The sequence below is a fragment of the Acyrthosiphon pisum genome, chromosome A3 (assembly GCF_005508785.2).
Source record: "Acyrthosiphon pisum isolate AL4f chromosome A3, pea_aphid_22Mar2018_4r6ur, whole genome shotgun sequence".
Taxonomy (NCBI): Eukaryota; Metazoa; Arthropoda; class Insecta; order Hemiptera; family Aphididae; genus Acyrthosiphon; species Acyrthosiphon pisum.
In genome coordinates, this window is record NC_042496.1 from 21329388 (window position 1) to 21350015 (window position 20628).

Sequence of the window (20628 nt, forward strand, 5' to 3'; positions counted from 1 at the left end):
AACGACGGGCATCGGCCGGAACACGACACTAGCCGTCGTCATCGCTTTGTGAAATACTTCGAACAGCGCCGCCGGCACCGGACCTGAATGCACGTCGACGAACGGGTCTGCCGGACTGGTTTCTGGGAGCGAGGTGTGGCGCGGAGGTATTGCGCGTTACTTAATTTTTTTTTTGAAATAAATGGACCCCTCGGATCGTTGTGTCGTGCGCGCCGGCGGGACCGGTGTCGGCGGCGCGCGCGCGGCCCTCGTACCGCGCCCGTGTAACGAATAGTATCCTGGTACGGGACGCCACGTACGGCTCGCAACAGTTTGTTCGCGCGACGAATCGTATGGCAACGATGTAACGTTGTTCGATGTACAAATGTTACGACGGTACGCGTTACCATAGTTCTGAGATAGTCAATCGGTGTTTCACCAAAAAAAGTTATTCAGGATTTTTATGTCATCTGAACAGGTCATTTTGTTTTCGACGATTTAAGTGTGTCGCTATTTATATGGATTAAGTAAGGGTGTCGCGAAAAAAAAGCACCATGCGATAGTTTACGCCGCAATTAATGTCGTAGATTCTATAATGTTCGTTTATTTCACCGAAATCAAACGATGATCACGCATTTAGTCCCGTCCCGCGATCTTTTTGCTTCAGCCATGTGTCGTGAGTAGACATCGGTGATCGCCGGCACCGCGCCGCGCCGCGCCACGCATCGATCGTTGGCGGCGGCAGATGCCGGTTTTAACAACGTGAGCGCGAGCTCGGAGTCGCTCAGCCGCGGTCCACCGCCTGCGCTCCTGGTACCGAAAACCTACGATTTGTGGCAGAGTGACGTAACTGCCACGTTTTGACATGGTTTATGACAGCTGTGTAATAATAATAATAATAATAAATGCGCGCCTGTCCTGCCACTGCTGCGTTTTTGTGGTACCGGCCACCGCCGTCTCCGCCTAGTCCACGTCACCTCCCACCCGGACGTTTCGAGTTTTAGACTGAGGCTCCCCGCTCCGAGACCTCAAGCTGTGCTCGGACCGAAGGGATTGTGGTATTCTCACTCCGTTTTCCTCTGTCCCTCTCACTCACTCCGTCGCTCTCCCCACTCTCACTCGCCCCCTTCTGACTCTCTCTCACTCACTCACCCTATCTCTCTCGCGCTTCCTTTTTACTCATTCATTCCGTATCGTTTCATCCATCGACCACAAACGGGTTTTACGTATGTGAACATTTTGGTTTCTCATATTATTATTATTATTATTTTCTTTTTTGTCTAAGGAGCGTCGTCTTTCAAATTTCTATTGGCTGCATAGTGTTTTTGTTCAACAATATAATATGGTCGAAATCAAGGCCGTAGCTGGCACACATTTTTGTGAGGGGTTTAAAATCAAATCATAAATTTTTAAATAGTCTTAAAAAATAAACTTTTGAATCTTTTGATCTTAGAAAATCATATGATATAAATTATTTTAATACATCTATATAAGACTTTTGTCCGTATATTATACATGATAAGTGATCATTTTACTAAATAAAATATTTTTATTAAACAACCGATATAAGTCTTTTTTTCTTTACGAAACGATAGTTATAACTTATGAGCTATAACTAATAACCAGGGGTGGATCTAGAGGGGGCGATTGGGGCTCGTCCCAAACTTAACTTGTTGACCCAATTAATTTTGCCCACTATATGACCAAGTACAGCCAATATACATTTACAAAGGCCTATGACACATATTTGGTATTTCTATAATTCTATATGCTACAGTATATTATAGTAATGCAATATGTATATTAAATTATATACAAAATGCCAACAGAATTCGTATTCACGGAATTATTATATTATAAAAAAATATTATACAACTGTATTTAGCCTCTCACATAGTAGTTAATAGTAGTTATATTATAAGTTATATGATAAATAAATTGAGCTTCATAAATCCAATTAATTAAGTATAATTGTATAAAAAAACCTATGAGGGAGCTAATACTCCAAACCGCCTTCACAAAGGCCCCTACCATGTATCGACTTGAATATTTCTCATTTTCCCCATTCCCCAACGCTTAGTGAAGCGCTTCCACAATACTAACCCATAACCTAGTTAAAAGTTAGTATTAAGTATAGTTTTAAAAATGAGCAGCAAAATCTTCTATATTTATATACTTAAATTAAATATAGTTTTTATTTATTTTAATGCTTATCTACTTATACTTTGGTAATTTTAAATAATATGCTAAATGATTGATTGCCTATGAACTTAATTTACTGTATTTAATCTACTGTATTCATATTTCATAAGTAAACATATTGATAACAATGATAACATTGTCTAAATACAATTAAATAATGTAATGTGTCAACAGTTACTAGAGTAGGTATATAGAGTGTACAAGTGTATAAACCGTAGACTATATAATAGGTAGTAATTCTTTATTGGTTATAACTAGAGTTAGGATGTTGATGACCTAAAAAACACAAAAATACCCTAAAAAAAATGCAAAAAAGCCCTAAAAAAAGTGCAAAATGCCCTAAAAACTTCAAAAAATGACCTTAAAAATTATCTAAAATACTTATTAAGTAAGTGAAAATACTTATTTAAAAAATAATAATTTTTATTAGAGATATGGGTATAATAATGGGTGTAATAGTAGAAGCATTTCACAACAAAAACCCCACAATAATAATATTAAAATTATTTTTTACTAATAGTCCAAATCCAAAGTTAGATTTTAAATAAATTAAATTTGTTTCCAAATTTGGGTGTAACATTTGCCCTAAAATCTATAACTTGTGAAAAATGCCCCACATTGATTAAAAAGTACAAAAAATGCCCTAAAAGATGAAAAAATGACTTAAAAATGTTGAAAAATGACGTCAAAAAAACAAAAAAAAATGCATTTATAGCTAAAAATTCAAAAAATGCGAAAAAATGCATAATAAAATTAGAATATTCTGCATCAAGGGAGCATGAAACAAATTTTTCGCTAGGATAGCATTGTACGGAATAAAAGGGAAAAAAATGCAAAAGTCATCAACATCCTAAATTCCTAACTCTAGTTATAACATTTGGCACGTGGCTATTGGTTATATTATTTATACACAAAAAAAATCACAATCAATATTTGATTATGTATTTATTTTTTTTTTTTTGAACTACGGCAACAATGAACAAGAGCCATTGTTTGTGTGTGATAGGGGGGGGGGGGGGTGTTGGAACTTGCGTTTTTATGTGGGGCAAGAATTCGTCGCCAAGAACCCGGGTGGTCTTCCATACGGGAGCCAGCGACGCTGGACGATGTTTGACCGCCGCAGCACTCATTAGTAACGGCGACCGACCACCACTACAACAGCAAGCCACAAACTGTGTATCTAATTTATGAAGTGTAATATTCCGAACAAATTCTAAAAAAAACATTGGTTGTTCGATATTTTTTGTTTTTGAGTAATTTTGGAGTAAAACCCAAACTACATGATTAATTCAATAGAGTATAACCATACCATAATATTATAATAATATACTACTTTCCGAAAAAAATACATCGTTATAGCAGATGATTACTAGACAAATAGATAGTATTTTTATTTATATTTCGTTTTCCATTAATATATTTTTATTATTATTTGTTTTATTGGTGTTATTAGTATAATGTTAAAGTATACACTAGCTTACTAACTTTACTAGATCTAGAGTACCTAGTTGGTGTCTTAGAGTTAAAATAACGCTATCAAGAAAATACTATATTATAAGTGGTAATATTTTTGGTACTTAACTTCAGGAATACTTTAGGAACAAGATACAGATTTTATAAAGCTTAGATAGAGCCTAAAATTATTTTTAGTTTAAACTAGTATCTACCTCCTTACCCAAATAATTTTATTTTTACAATCAGTGAAGTATACACAATCTGGAAATAATAAATTTGTAGGTATGATGAGTGTATGTGTTTGCAGTTATTGGTTTGACAGTTTGACTTGATACATCAGAACTGTATATAGAAATAGAATAAAAATAAATGAATAATTAAGCCTCTATAGGTATAGACTCTAGTTAAAAATGCACCACACAAATAATTCACAGCTGAAAAATACTATAAATTGTTTTTTTTTTTTTTTTTAAATATTTTCAACAAAATAAAATGAAAGTTTCGTAATCTTAACGAATTCAGACTGCTCGCAGACCTATAGTGTTTTGTTGTATATTAAACGATGTGATGTACGATTAATTGTTGCGCACTAATGCAAGTGCAGTGAATACCGCATAATATGTATATAATATCGCATTCGTCCGTGGTGCCTGAAGAACAGGTTTTAAGAGTACAATCTATATAATATAGATTTGATGAATTCATTATGTATGTACCTAATTAAAATGTATTAAAATTTTAAATTACCGTGTTTAAATTTGAAATAAAAATCTCATGATACGCAACAATACTTAATACTTTCTATATTTAAATTTGGAAAAAAAATTCATTCATCGCTCCCCTTAGTATCTAAAACACGATAGTATCAGTTTAGAATAATTACAGTTTTACATTTAAAGATACATATTTAAATTTAAATAATATTTAATTCTTTGGTTTAATTTTATGAATAAAACAATTTGTCTTATGAAATATTCGAATACTAGTCCATTGTAAAATTTATGGAGGTAAAAATACACATACACTTATCTAATTTAATTTACTTTATATATTATACTATACAATATACGTTTAGCATTATAAGAACACCTTATCTGAAAAAATAAAAATTTTGCAATATTTGTCTATGAAAAGGTAACTAAACTGAAAAAAAAATGATAATTTTTACAAACATAAATATATTTTGAGATAACATTGTAATAAATAAATTTATCTCATTCGTGTAGGCAATATAAAATGCTAATATGTCTTTTATGTTATCGGTTACAAGGTAAGAAATGACCTAATTTTTTGCAAAAAAAAAAAAATAAGAAAATAAAATATAATTCATATCAAGTAAAACACATCGTGTTATAATATTTCAGTACATTCTTGTTTAAAACTTGTGCTGACGACTTATCTATGTCTTCAGTGTTATACAACTGATTGTTTTTCATCTAAAATAAGTGAATAAAATTGTGAATCACTATTCTAATAAAAAATACTACATTTTTAATGAGATGTATACATACTTTTGATTTTTGAATTTCTATTGAAGTCTACATGGATATTGGTAATTATTTGAAGTTACTGATTTTTAATTTATTTCACTTGTGTTATGTTGCTAATAAAATTATACTATAACAATTGTTATTTTATAACACGTATATTATTGGTTTATTTCATGTTATACTTTATATAATTGGTGTCTTAAATATAATGAAAAATATAATAAAGTTATAATATATATCCATATAAGTTTCGTTTAATGACTAATCTAACTAACGTTTCAGTGTCATCTTCAGGGTGAACCTATAGTAGTTATTCGTCCGCAAAACCGATTATATTAATTATTAATAACAATTCGGTTCAACTACGGTTGATAACAAAAAAAGGATCACTCTGAATTTAAAATTAATAATGTAACAAACACAATGTTTAAAATTAAAATAAAACTAAAAATACTACATAATAAAATAAAATAGAAATACCATATTAGATATTTATTATTTATTATTTTTCGTTAAAATAAAAAACACAAGACTATAATATTTTCTTATGTCGAATAGTTGAATATTTTGCGGTCATTAAAATTTAAAATAAAACCACAATCAACCCAATATGGCAATATCGCCTATTGGATACCAAATATTTTTTACGTTGAATTCATTCTTAAAATATACAGGTAGGTAATCAAACTAATAATTGTATAACCTATATACTCACGAAACAATCTATATGTTTTAACGGCCGGATCTGAGGTAATGCAATATATTATTATGAATATAATTGGATTAATAATTTTAATGAATGTATTTAACTGAAATCCCGTGTACCAATAATAATATCTATAATATTTGCCATTTGGTATATCAAGTTGTTTCCGCGGTGTTTTAGACTAAATGACTTCGCGTGCAAAATACGATTATTATACCGTATAATCACACAACATATACCTATGTATATACAGTATTATACCTATACTCACTATAAAAATGTTGTATTGTAAATTGTGCAACGAGAGTAATTTTCGCCTGTAATAAAGTGCTTACCGCAGCCTTAAGCTTTTAAAATACACACGACATATTCATTTAATATTTTAATATATTATAGGTACATTATATTATAATATTATCATGTTTACACCTATGTAGGTACACTGTACAGGATTGTTCTTTTAACAGTGAACACTCATTATGTGAGTTGATTTTCATTATTTTAGATTCTGAGTGGAGCGAGAATATGTTTTTTTTTTTGTTTTGTGTCTGTCATGTGTCTTGTCATCACGTCTTGTCGTTTTGGATCACAATATTTATCATTCAGTTCAAATCAAAACATCCATTATTACAGTGACTTATTCAATAACGACATGGTACACCCGAAACTCGCTATATAGCAGAAGACGGGGTCTTAAACTATTTTTAATGGCCAAATTTATTTTTAACTTAATATTCTGTAGTGGAACAATTTTAAATTATTATAATATATGTGTAAACTTAACTATGTATAGACACAACATTTTAAATGAACCGTTTTTTATGTTTACCTATTATAATAATATAATATCATACTTAAAATTTGGATTGGCTAAATACTAAATAGCGTGCACCCTGGATTTCACAGGGTACCCTTTAACCATATATTCACACTAAACTCTTAATGTTTATAGTTTGTATATATAATGTAGAGTATAAAATATTTTTCAAACGAAGTTGAAAAACATTCAATCCGCGAAAATTGATCATGATAATAAACGACGTTAACAGCTAAAATAAACAACTTGAACATAATATGTGCATAGATCAGGGCTTAAATCAAAAATAATAATACCGTTTACAGTTATATGGATATTAAATGTTATGATTGAATGACTGTTTAACGTTATAAAGAATTTAAACGTTATTCATCTTAAGCGTTTAAACGTTTTACAAATTTAAACGTTATGAAGCGTTTAGCGTAATCTGATGAATATAGCTTGTTTCCTACACAAAACAGAGTAATTGAAAAATATAATATTACAAAAATAACCATAATATGTATTTTACTGATAGTCATGATTTTATAAATATTTTTTTTTCAGGCAATTATATTATGTTTCAATCGTTTATTGTTTCTGTTTTATTATCCGTTATCCGTTTTCAATCGTTTATCGTTTACCGATATGTTAGCCGTTCACCGTTTCAATCGTTTATCGTTTACTGGTACGTTAATTGTTATACGTTTCAATCGTTTATCGTTTACCGATATGTATGCGTTATCGATTTCAATCGTTTTTTGAATTGTTTAACGTTATAGGTACTCATATACATTATAAAAACGTTTTGAAGCCGTTTTGATAGGTGTATAATATAGTTACATACTTACATAAGTAGTTCGGTAATTGTATATTTTATTAAATCTATTTCATACATCCAATGCAATGTGTGTAATATATACCAATAGTGATTAATTTAACGTAAAACACTCATTATTTCAACAACTATTAACGATTTTAAACATATTTTTTACATAACTTTAAGTCGTCACAAAACACAATACAACGTTTTTGAAAAAAAAAATTTTTTTACAATTTTTTATCGTTATTATTTTTCAAGTTTCAATTTTTTGAAAGACAACGTAGGTATATTTTAAATTTTTATTTCTGAAGCAGGATATTATTTGAGTAGCCGGTATTTAGATACATCAAAATTAAATTTCGGATGGGTATAGTTAATTAGTTGAGTTAATGAGCGGAGTAGTGGACCAACATTTTGGGAGGTGCCCCTGAACAACTTCCGCTCATCATCAATACTATAAAATACTTATAACTCACATAGTACTCTTCGTCCAAAATTCGTACTCCAAAAAATATTCTACGTTGCAATGACAAAATTGTATTTAAAAGAAATGTTTTCTAAATACGTTAAATAGGTAGGTATACTTTTCGAAATAATAAAATCATGTTTTTGTGTTCAATAAAAGGATTGCATACTCCCATATAAACATTACGGGTTGTATTCAACTCGTGCATAGTTTTTCACTTTTGCGTCGTGACGTTTTCGCCTAGGTAGGTGAAGTTACTATAATATTGGCAATTTGTGACCACGAACTATGATTATCGTGTCGATACGACATAAACGCTTAATAATATCATGTCGTTTGTCGAGGTTCCTATTCCTCAGGAATACTCTCTGTGATAGTAATAATATAAAGGTATACAGTTGCGTTGTCGGTGCTCCGAAGAACTCCACGGATCACGCACGATGATCGTAATTAATGATTCGGACGACTGCAGCAGACGCTGAATGGCATTTCGAATTTCACGGCGTCGTTTGACCAGCGATTCGCGCACGGGATACTTTCTACAATAATATTATATTGAAATAATTATAACGTGATCGCCCGCAGGAAATATATCCCCCCGGCTCGAGGGCCGGAAGATTTTCGAATTCAAAAATCGACACGCAATAAAAAAAAAAAACCGTTTTTTCCTTCCCCGACAACCGGTTGCGCGCCGTCAAATAACCAATAATCGATAACCATACGACGACGACGACGGTGGTGATAATGAAAACCGGAGCTCGCGCGAAATATAATATAAATAATAATAATAATATTATATTCTATACCGCGTGACGGTGGGTGGGGGAACGAGCACTCACGCGCGTCTCCCGAGTGTCGATCGCACGTCGATCCGTCTGTGCAGTCCGGCGTACATCGCGCCAATCGTCGTATCTCGCGTCAACATCGAGCACACCGGCATCACGATGACGATAATTTTATAGACGTTATTTTTTTTTTTTTGAACGTCAGATTCACCGTATCGAAAAAAAAATATAAGTGCGATACAAAAATACCATCGTCCAGAAAATTTAATACAGTCGGTACAATAATATTATTACATACGCCGGAGCGGACAACCCCGGGAGACGTCATGTCCTCGCCGCACGCCAGACGAGTGAATCGAATCGCGATCATCGAACCGGGGGTGCCGACGATCCAGTCGATATTATAAAAATATTCAGCGACCATCACAATTTCATACCGTCGTCGTGTTTGGCACGATAATATTACAATATATCGTATACGTATGATACAATACTCACCTATTGGCGGGCAACACAATATCGTTACGCGTACACCTAAATAGCTGCAGCCATGTCTGCCGGTCTCAAACGGAACATCAACAACAATGTGGTCGACACCACCGCCGACCGGAAATGGAGCCCGGAAGTCCATACGAAAATATTCATACCGCCCATTGGCGTCACGGAACCCCGACCGAAATTTGCCAAAGGTAGGACGAGACGAGTGCAGGACGAGTGCAGCGCGCGAATCCGCGATATTACCGTCTCGAACTGCACCGGTGCAGTATAATATATATTATTAATTATACATCGATAGTCGATGCATATACTTACATAATATTATACGACATCATTGTTAATATTTTTTTCTGTAGTCTCTGCCGATTAGTAAAGTTTCTCCTCTATCATTTCATTTCCACGCTGACACTTTTCGTTAACTGTAAAGATAAGTGGTATTGGTACCCATACTGCAGCGCGGGAATCCGATATAACCGTCTCGAACTGCACCGGTGCAGTAATACATTAAACTATTTTATATTTATATACATCGATAGTCGATACATACTTATATAATATTATATGACATAATTATTAATATTTTTTTTTTCTCTAATCTCTGTCGATTAGTTTTTCCTCTTTTTTTGATTTCCACGCCGACGCTTTTCGCTAACCGTAAAGACAAGTGGTATAACCTACCCATCACCCATCATGTTTATAAAATTATAATCACGAGGTAATTTAGTTGCGTTGTTTTATAAAAGTAGCGTGTATTGTGATTTGTGACACATACCTACGTAGCTGTAGCACACGCATGTTACATTTCTGGTATACCAACTCATCAACCACACATAATAATATGTAATATTGTAATAGGTACACAGTAAGGCTTTGGTACGTATATTTTAGTTCAATGAACTGTTTTATCAAATTTATTTTAAAAGTAAAACAGTGTTTGAATTTAAAGTTCATTCACACTTTTACAATGAAATAACGTTTTGACGTTGAACAATAATTGACCGGTGTTTCATTATAATCAGAAAATAATGTAATTTTTTTCGCAAACAATAAGTTACAGTAATTACACGTACAAATAAAAACAATTAGGTATTTAATTATACATCTTTTACAAAATTAAAAAGCCTATTTTGGTTCTTCATTAACTCTTGAGAGGGGGCATCTGTAAATATTTTTTCTGTCTAGCACACATAGGATATATTAAAAAAATGATTCACGAAAAGTTAGAAAAAGTGATTACATTATTAAATACAATACGATACAATTATAAATTACACATTATAAAATTAATGTAATTTGTGCGTTATCAGATACTTTTTTAATATTTTGTTTTTTAAGAAAATTATAGGTATTTAATTTTTAAATTTTTAGTTTTTATAATTATTAATAACTTTCATAATAATAATTAATAAAAATATTAAAAATGATTCCTGGCAAAACACAGATAATTTTATTCTTAGTATATATTGTTATAATATTGTTATAATACGTTATAAGTTACAATATAATGTTCGTTAATTTCAACAATGTAATCTCAATGAGTGAAAAACGGAAAGATAAAAGATATTAATTATTAACAATATTACGCTAGTGTAAGACAGAAAAAAATTATGCTGGTGTGCACCTTAATACGATATTTAAATTTGTTGGTAACTAAATCAATGTTCCTAATTGAATGAAATAATGCATTTTACATTAGGTTAGGTTAAGTAGATATTAAATTGTTTGGGGATAATTTTGCATTTATTATTTGTTATGCATAAATACTTTATATTTTAATAATGCCATATCTTTACTGTTAACACACACATTTTTTTTTTATACATTTCTAGAAAATGTCATAACAGTAAAATAAAACCATGATATCATATATATGTTTATTTTATATATAGAAGGAACTTTTATGAAATAAGATACTCTTCATTCATCTTCTCCATAAAATGTATATATTACTAAAACATCAATGTCCGGTTGGCGGTTTCATACAACGTTAACGAACCTATATCTATAACTAATCTATATGTATATTGTATACAGAATTTAAAACGTACATATAGGTAATTGTCAGTTACCTAAAAGTTATACGCAACCGTACAAGAGTATAAAATATAAATGTAATATATATTTATAATTTATAAGTATTACCAGGATATTGATTTATGTTAATAACTTTTTAGGTGGAGTAAAAAAAAGTAGCTTTATAGTTTATACTATTACTATATATTAAATGTATAATAAAATAATATACCATACTAGAAAATACTGTCCATATAATTACAGACCAAATTATAAAATTGAGTGTGGATATTTTCTTATTTAATTCTAGAGTATAAATTATATTTATCCATAGACTATAAAGTACACATTATTCATTTAAGTAGGTACTTATTTAATTATTTAGAACATGACGTGTATCATACATAATGTAATTAAATATAATATCAAGTATTACCAAGCATTGTAATACGTTCAGTGATTCAAACCCTGATTTTTAAATACATTTTCAAAGCCTTAAATTTTTTTTTTCTTTGTTCTTTGATTATATGAGAACCACCTATTTTATTGTAAAATTTTAAGAAGAAGAAGATTTTTTGGAAATGTCGATGCATACAAATCGATATTTGTTCAAGTAATTTATGAGCTATTAAACTATAAGTAGGTACTTATAGGATATTTGTCTATGATAACATGTTTATAACATATTATGGGGGCTATGGTAATTTGAAAGTTATGAGTATCTACTATCTAGTAATTATTAATTATTATTAATTATTATAATTTCATAATTAGTGAAGATTATTCAATTATAATAAGAATGAGACTAAAAACCACACACATTTTATATTTTATAAATATAAAATCATTATTAAAGACTATTTAGGTGATGTACTATTTTTTTTACCCTTAGTAGGTACATTAAGTTTAATAACTTAGAAAATATTCGTTTCAAATCCAATTTAGACGCGTCCACATTTTCAATAAAATCTGAATAACAATTTACGGCAATAAACTGAATAAGCCATTCCAATCATTAAAAAATAAGTTTGTATTGCCAGGAAAAATCCTTTAAATGGAACAAAAAATATATGTATTTAAACATAATATATGGTCTTTAATTAATATACTCAAAAATTCCAAAAACCAGAATTCGAATAAATACAATAAATTATGAAAGTGGGGTATACATGATTGGTTAATCACCCCATAAATTTATTCCTAATACAACTCTGACGAGAACTGTTTTACACACATATTATGTCATCGCAGATTGTATCAAAGTTTTCAAAGAAAAATATTTCCACTTATCAGTTATACATTAAAATACTCGTCATGCGCAACTGGAGGTTGTTTGCGGTCCATGAGAAAAACTCTAGCGATGTGGTTGTGGTTGAAAGAGCACAATATTTCTCTATAACACATACCTATATTCCTTTGGCTTTATACACCTCATCTGCTATAAAAAAAAAAAAAATGGTTTGATGTAATTAAGTGATAGGTATATTATATCGTAATTCGTATTGATGCACTAACGCCCCTTCGCCCCCTTGTGATATTATATCCACTATCGAGACTGTAAATACCACGTACTTTTAAACTAATGCATATATTATAATATAATATACCCATAAGCAAAAATCAGTTTAAACTATTTGGGGAGGGAGGCAACAATTTTTGGGTGAATAGGTAGGTTTCAAAACCATTAATATTTGGAAACTATTCTGTTACTTAAGAATCATAAAAATATTAAATTTAAAAACTTAAACCCTTTATATTTAAGTTCTAATAACCGATTTCTACATTGGATGGCCAGAAGTTCAAACACTCCGATAGGTAGTCTGATCGCTAACCACATGGTAATTAGCGATGGGATTTCATACATATTTAATTATAATTTTAGACTACCTATTATAGCGAGTGGTTGTATATCGCATTCACATCACAAATTATTCATGGATAATAAGGATTTTTTTTTTCAGTAAAAATAATTATTTAAATGTTTAGTCATATAATTTTTATTGTGAATCTTCCTATACCTAGTTCTTATTACAATTTTCTACGGACAAGATTCATATAAATCTAAAATATAAAAATTATTTTCCAATCGTTTTTAACGGGGCTTGGTTAATTTGTATGGGAAAGCCCTACCTAAGCCCCCTTACCCAGATTTTCGTTAATGAGTATACCAATTACTGACGATTTTCCAAACGATTTTCAACCATTTCATGGTGGCTAATTCTTTTTTGGTTCGCAATGGGATTCAAACTAACCCGCAAAATATTTAGACACTGAACTGAGGTGCTCAACTATTATGACTTTTTATGAGCAACCCTTATCAATAATCGAATTACAACTTGGTACTTCTTCATCTTGAACGACTTCCACTCCTAAGTTCAAAAATTGGTTCCAAATAAATAGAAATAATATTATGCAAGCATTCAGCAATGAAGCACACGCGTTATATACATTTTCCAAGATAGACTATTGACTATATACTCGGTCCGGCGACAGAACACGCCGACTCTGCGCATCCCCACGCGACACCCGCTGCCATCGAGACCGGTTCCACTATGGCCAGCAAGGGATGCGCAAAAGAACCGATATTTATCCGAGCGCTGTGCAGTGTCCTCTCGCTGAACGGAATGTACCTAAATCATAAATTACGACGGCGAAAATGACGACTTATATCCAATATAGATACATATAATAACATAATACATACCTAATATTTACGATTTTTGGGTTTTCCAGCAGAAATTGGCGCTACGACCACTCAAAAAGAGCCGAGGCGGAAGTACGTGACGACGGCGGTCTGCAGCAGCGGAAGCGACAGTAGCGACGGCGGGTGTGCGGGTGGTGGTGTCGCGGGAAGGGGCCGCCGGCATCCGGTGTCGCGGAGCGGTTCGTGCCGTGGCCAGCCGCAGACGTTGTCGCCCATGTCGGCCGGGGCGCTGTCGCCCAGCCTGCGGTCGCTCGGCGTGCCGGGCTCGCCTTCCGCGGCCGCGATGGCCATCGGCTCGGCGAACCACAACTCGATATACGCGTCGGCCAACAACCAGCACCGGGACGCGTCGCCGCTCCGGTCGTGGTCGGACGCCGTGTCCGTCCGGTCACTGGCGTCCATCGGCATGGGTTCGACGGACGGCCGGAAGCTGACCATCGCCAAGGTGCCTACGTCGCCCGCAGAACTTCTCAACTTGGCCAGCCCTCAAACGTAATATATACCATCAAACCTTTATAGTTTATAATATTATATACTTTTAATATTTCAATCTCTCTCTCTTTCTGCGGATCTAAGAGTCATGCAGTGTAGGGTTAACACACGTCCCGTGGGGGACAATAAAACGATACGACCATTTTAGTTGAAATAACTGAGACGTAACTTAAATATTTTATTATATTGATATTAAACACCCTTAAGAAAAGAGATTAATTTGATATCAGTTGCTAGTAGGTATCTATATTTGCACAGAAAATATCATATAACAACAAACAATTAGTAAATGATTCATATGGTAATTTTTTTAATGGTCATCGGTAAATAATTATTCAATTAATTTACATTTATTATATAGTTATTTAAAGATATTAGATATTTAAAGTGTCTGCTATTAAATAATATTCAAATAATTTGAATCTTACAAAAATTTAAATTTAGTACAGCCTATATAGTATCTATATATACAAAATAATGCACTTGATTTAATATTAAAAAATAGATATTTTGTAAATTAAACAATTTTTCATATAGGTACAAAAAGTATTTATATAAACTTTTATCGTAAAAATTGAATGAACATTTTACGAGTTTTCGAAATTGCAGTAGACTTTTTGAAGATTTTAGGTAATAAAATTGTTAATTGTTAGTATCATGATCTGAAAATGTAACAAGTACAAGGTTTATTATAGTATTATATACAAATACATAGTTGTAACTTTCTGAGTTCTAACACTTGTAACTATTTCGAAAATGTTATTTTGATTATAAGCATTTTAAATCGATGTCCATGTAAAACTACTAATTTTTGCAATTTACTCATCTTGTTATCAATGATAAAGATGACCAAAGATCCTTTGATCTGATTTGCTATTTTGCAGCCGATCTATCAAGTATCTGTCAATAATTATAAAAATCAAAATACATCGATGTGTACAATTTACACAACAAAACAATTAAGAAAATATAAAATATTACGACTGAGGACGAAACCCCGGTTTCCCCCTTCCTTGATCCGGACCTGTATCACTATCTGCAGTCTCTCTCGTTGTGTTTTTGTCATTATAATTATTTGGCTTTTTCTTCCGTTATTATTATTTATACAACAGCACTCGTGTGGGCTAGTCGCTATAGTGTGTATACCTATCGTTATTTGCACGACTTAAGCACGCCCATTATAATGGCATTCTGGACGAGCCCTGGGCACGGCAACCGGCCGGTGGTAATTATTATGCGTATCGAAACTATTTCGCCAACCAGTTTTTTTTTGCGATGTTCTTGTGCGCCGAGTGCCTACTTACCGCGAACGGTCAACATAATTGTTATTCAGGAATAAAAAACGAAAAGAAAACCGTCTTATAATATATATATTATGAGAAGAAATTTTATACTAATACTATAATTATATGGGCACTACATTAGTATAATATTATTATAGTAAATCGCGTTCAGACGACCACATACCAATGGTAATTATTATTTATACGTTATGGTAAATCTTCGAAAATCATTTTGATTTGCACCCGTTTATAGTGCTCGTATATAAAGCGCTGAAATGGTCCAGTCAGGTGGTTTTCGTCACGTGCACATAACATAATATATTATGCACCAATAATAGGTATCTTATTCATATTCATATTATTATTACCTATTATTTATGATTTACGAAAATTTGCTCGTTTACAGTTACCGCCACTGTACAGTGTCTATTATTCTGCGTGTGCGAAAATAATTTATTATATAGGTAATTGGTACTATATTATAGGTAGTGGTTACTGGTTGTGTACGAAAATAAATCCATTAGAATAATTTCATTTAAATCAGTAAATCAATTCGTTTGTATTTAAATGTTATCGTCTACATAACTACATACTAATCTCGACTAGGTACATGTGAAATATATGTTATAGAATTATCTAAGTATAAGTATAGGTACGCACAATTGCACTACACGTGTCGAATAAAAAAATCCTAAGAAATTGGTCATCAGAAAATAGCCGTATCTTATATAGACAGATAAAAAAAAATTTACGACACCATTAATTGTACATACATATACCTACTTCATAAAATCATTATGATGATCATTGTTGTGTTAGGCTATCGTGGGTTTTGCGTATACAGTTACGCCTATGTCCAATAAGCGAGTTCAGTGTTCAATCGTTGCTCTGTATTGTGTTTGTCTGACAAGGCAAATAGTTCTAAAGATCATAGTACATAATATTTACCTATGTAGCCATAAATATATAAAACCTACACCTGTTGTTGTTAGTTGTTCCATTCAAACAGTGTAATTTTATTTGAAATAAACATAAACAGAATAAGTTTAATGTTTGTTCTAAATGAAAAACATATATGCTTTAAGTACTTAAAAAGAACAGTATCAATGTAATATTGTTTAAAATTTTTCGAAAACAGTCCAAATATAAAATATTGTAGAATATTATATATGTATATATATATATACAATAATTTTAATATATTTAAATATTTCGAATTCTCACATTTATCTATAAGACATTATGGATCAAATAGACTTTATCGGATTATAACGGACTACTGACAATTTGTTTTTCATACCTACATATATATTTACATACACATAAGTTTTGTTATTTCAACGAACCTTGTTATTAATAAAATTAATTATATGTGTCTGAAATACGAATACCTCTTAACATTAATTGAAACAGAGTGCAAGGTTTACTACCTACGAGACATAAAATTCTTAAGGGGATTCGAAATTGTGATTTTCTGTCATTGTCTAACACGCGTGGAACATAGGAATTTAGATGTGCTTTCATTCCAACGTATCGATTGATCTAGTGAAGCGATAATAATTCTAAAAACAGATTTTAATTTTTCATCATGTCTACTATTGAGATCCATTTTCTCAATTTTTTAATTTATTCCCCTAAATCCTAAAAAAAATCTTATGTTCCGCCGCTTCCAATCCCCTTAAACACATCATCTTCGAATAATTATTCTATAATCTACGATAAACTGGGACAGAAATCTACATCTTTATACCCTAACAGAGGATTGAGAGTAACATAATTCCATCCCTGAAATTTAGCATACAAGCATCACAATAATTATGGAAATCTACATTTTTAGATTGATAAATACATTTTAAATATATTTTTTTTCCAACGTTTTATTTTTTCTAAATAGTATAAAGGAATTATTAAAAACCAAGTTTTTGATATTTTTAAATAAAAGATATTTAAATATGCCTTATGACTACTAGACTAAATTTGGTTAAAACATTGTCTGTCTTATTGTTGAAAAATATTCGCTATGACGATTTAGGCTGTACAGATTTTACCTATGCTTTATGATACGGTGTCATAAGTAGTTTTGTATACAATACCATCTATTGTTCGTAGAAAAAAAACTATCTATGTTTTGATGATTAAAATTCAGACTTTTAAGCAGTCGTAAATCTAGAAAAAATAAAAATGTCCATAAAAATTATTCTCGTTATTATTTTTATTTTGTAGGTTATGAAATATGTATGTTTTTTTTCTATCAAAAATTGTTGTTACATTTACATTGTGCATAATAATAATATAATTCCCGCAAATTAGTTGTTAACACGCGTATATTATACGTATGCGTGCAGTATTATTAAATGATATTTTTGTAGTCATAAAATACAATAGCCGCTATGTAGTAAAGTAATAATAAACCTAACCTATTATTTGCGAATTATAAACACAAAATACGCACATGTACAAGTGCTGCGACCGCATAGATGCCAACATAATATACCATAATATTATATAGATCGATCGCGATTATAGGTGCGAAATGCACTTAGGCACCAACGACATTGCACCGTGCCTGTTATAGCAGATTTTCGCGGAATCTCATGGCTTATATTGCAGATAAATACAGGGGTCAGGGGCATTACACATAGGTAAAATATTAGAGGTGTGGTCAAAATAAAAAATTTCTCAAAACGTAAGCTAATTAAAGTTTTAATATTATTTCGACATATTATTAATAATTAATATTTGTATCGTTATATACTAAATGCATAGTATACAGTAACATTATTAAACCGAATACAATCAATCATAATATATGTGTAAATATTGTGCAACTCGTCACTCGATATCGATAAAAATAAAAACTGCAAATTTCTTCGTTTCATTCCCAACTCAAAAATTTTGGGTGTCATTAATATTATTGACAACTTGAATGAAACTATACAAGTTCACCCTTTCACGATGGACGTTCGTTAAATTATAAGTTCGTAATTTTTCCGCGATGGGGGGGGTGGGGGGCAAGTGACCAATCTTTCGGCCCCCAACGGTTGCCCGTGGATGTGCGCATACAAACTGATTACACGACGTAATGTTAAAAATGATTTGATTCATGTCCCCGTGTCAAATAAAAAACAGCATAAGCATTTTTATAAGTCAATACTCCCGTTTTCAGTAAAAAAAAATATATATATATATATACCTACCTGCACGTAAAACGCGTCTCTCTACGCCACCCCCCTGCGATACAGCCGATAACAATAACGAGCTATTACGCACGACTTGTGCGCACGTTATACCATACATTTGCGCATACCGCACTTTTATTGCCACCTCGTTGTCTTTTTTTTTTTTGTCTTATCGGCCAGAGTCTCCAATAATCATATAACAAAATAGTTTATACTATTTTATCGTTATGTGGATATTTTTTTATATGTGTTAAACGTCGTTGTATAAGCGGGTAGGTAGGCGCTATTACAATATTTGTATACCATATATTTATACGTCTATATAACAATATATATTTACGATATTATATCGTTGTTTGCGAATACAAAATAATCGACAATGCGCAACATGATTTACAGTGGGACTGTAAACTTTACGGCTTACAAACCGATTTTAATGACGGGACCAGATTATGCGATTGATTTTAATTACAACTGGTTCAGAGCATCGACCGTTTTCGTGGAACTCGCAATGAAAGTCTCCGATGAGTCGATGTCGAGTCTACATTTTTCAGTTACTATTTACCTGTATACATACATATTATATTATAGACGTATAATACTAGAGAATTTAAAATAGGTGAAAAAAAAGGTGAAACGCGTGAGCGAGAAAAGCGTTAAAACTGTATCACAAATAATTTATGAATAATTTATTATTTGCATCTACACATATTATTATACACACATAAAGTACAGGTATTTTATAAATCTATAATTTCTATGATTCATTCGAAGAAATAAAATTCAATTTAAAAACAAAATGTCGATACTATGCATTCGGTATTTTGGAATTTTAGATTCTTAAAACGACTTTAATCAGAAAGACTAATCACATTAATTTAGGATGAACATATTATTTTAAATTACCTACCTACGTTAAAAGTCTGGGGCCATTGGCTAGTTTTCGTTTTTAAATTGTTATTTTATATTAATTATTAGGTAGTAGGTACCCACATTTTTTTTTAAACAATTTGTTTTTAATAATTTATATTATTACCTGTCATTTATCGTTATAAAATACCCGCTCTTTGTTTTCTAAAGTTTAATCACAGTTATAATAATTATTACGTAACTATGCAAATTGTGCTCACAATAGAATTTAACATAATATTTTAATTTTCTATGGGATATAAATCATTGGAACAAATTGAAACCAATGCATTGTTATTACTCATTCGTGAGTCTGTAACAAGTAAAAGCCATAACTAATTGATTAAAGGTCTGTAATACAATAATACATTGTTTTATTATACCTACCTACGACTTCGTTAATATATTCTTATAAATTTAAAATTAAAAACGAATTGTATCTATATTCAACATTGTAATCGTAAATTATAAAAACAAATTACTGGAAAATATTATCAATTCGTAGTAGGTATCACTCGTATAGACGCATCAATATAACTTGAGGTTTGGTTATAGATAACTATAGTTGGGCACGATGACTCGTCGGGCTATATGCCTATTTACTATTTGTATATTTCTATGTGTTCAAGGTAATATCAAACTGCAGTTATAGTGATTAATAACTAATAAAGTTATTAGTCTATTACCTACTTGTCTAATATTTGGGCCTGCGTCCGAAAAGATCAACCGCAATCATATCAGTCGATTTATAACCGCGTTTAACAGCGGTCAATGCCAGTAATCACCTTGAACTTACTGATATAATAATATTAATAATAATAATAATAACGCGGACCTTGTCAACGAGA

At 31.5% G+C, this 20628-nt stretch overlaps 1 protein-coding gene across 1 annotated transcript in view; it reads left to right on the forward strand.

The window, feature by feature from the left end:
• Nucleotides 1-8777: 8777 nt before the first annotated feature.
• Nucleotides 8778-20628, forward strand: part of LOC100168077 (sodium- and chloride-dependent GABA transporter ine) — a 36687-nt gene continuing 24836 nt past the window's right edge. The window contains exons 1-2 of the mRNA XM_029491411.1: nucleotides 8778-9391; nucleotides 13947-14409. Coding sequence (XP_029347271.1) covers nucleotides 9253-9391; nucleotides 13947-14409 — 602 coding nt within the window. The 5' untranslated portion in view covers nucleotides 8778-9252. The remainder of the gene's footprint in view (nucleotides 9392-13946; nucleotides 14410-20628) is intronic.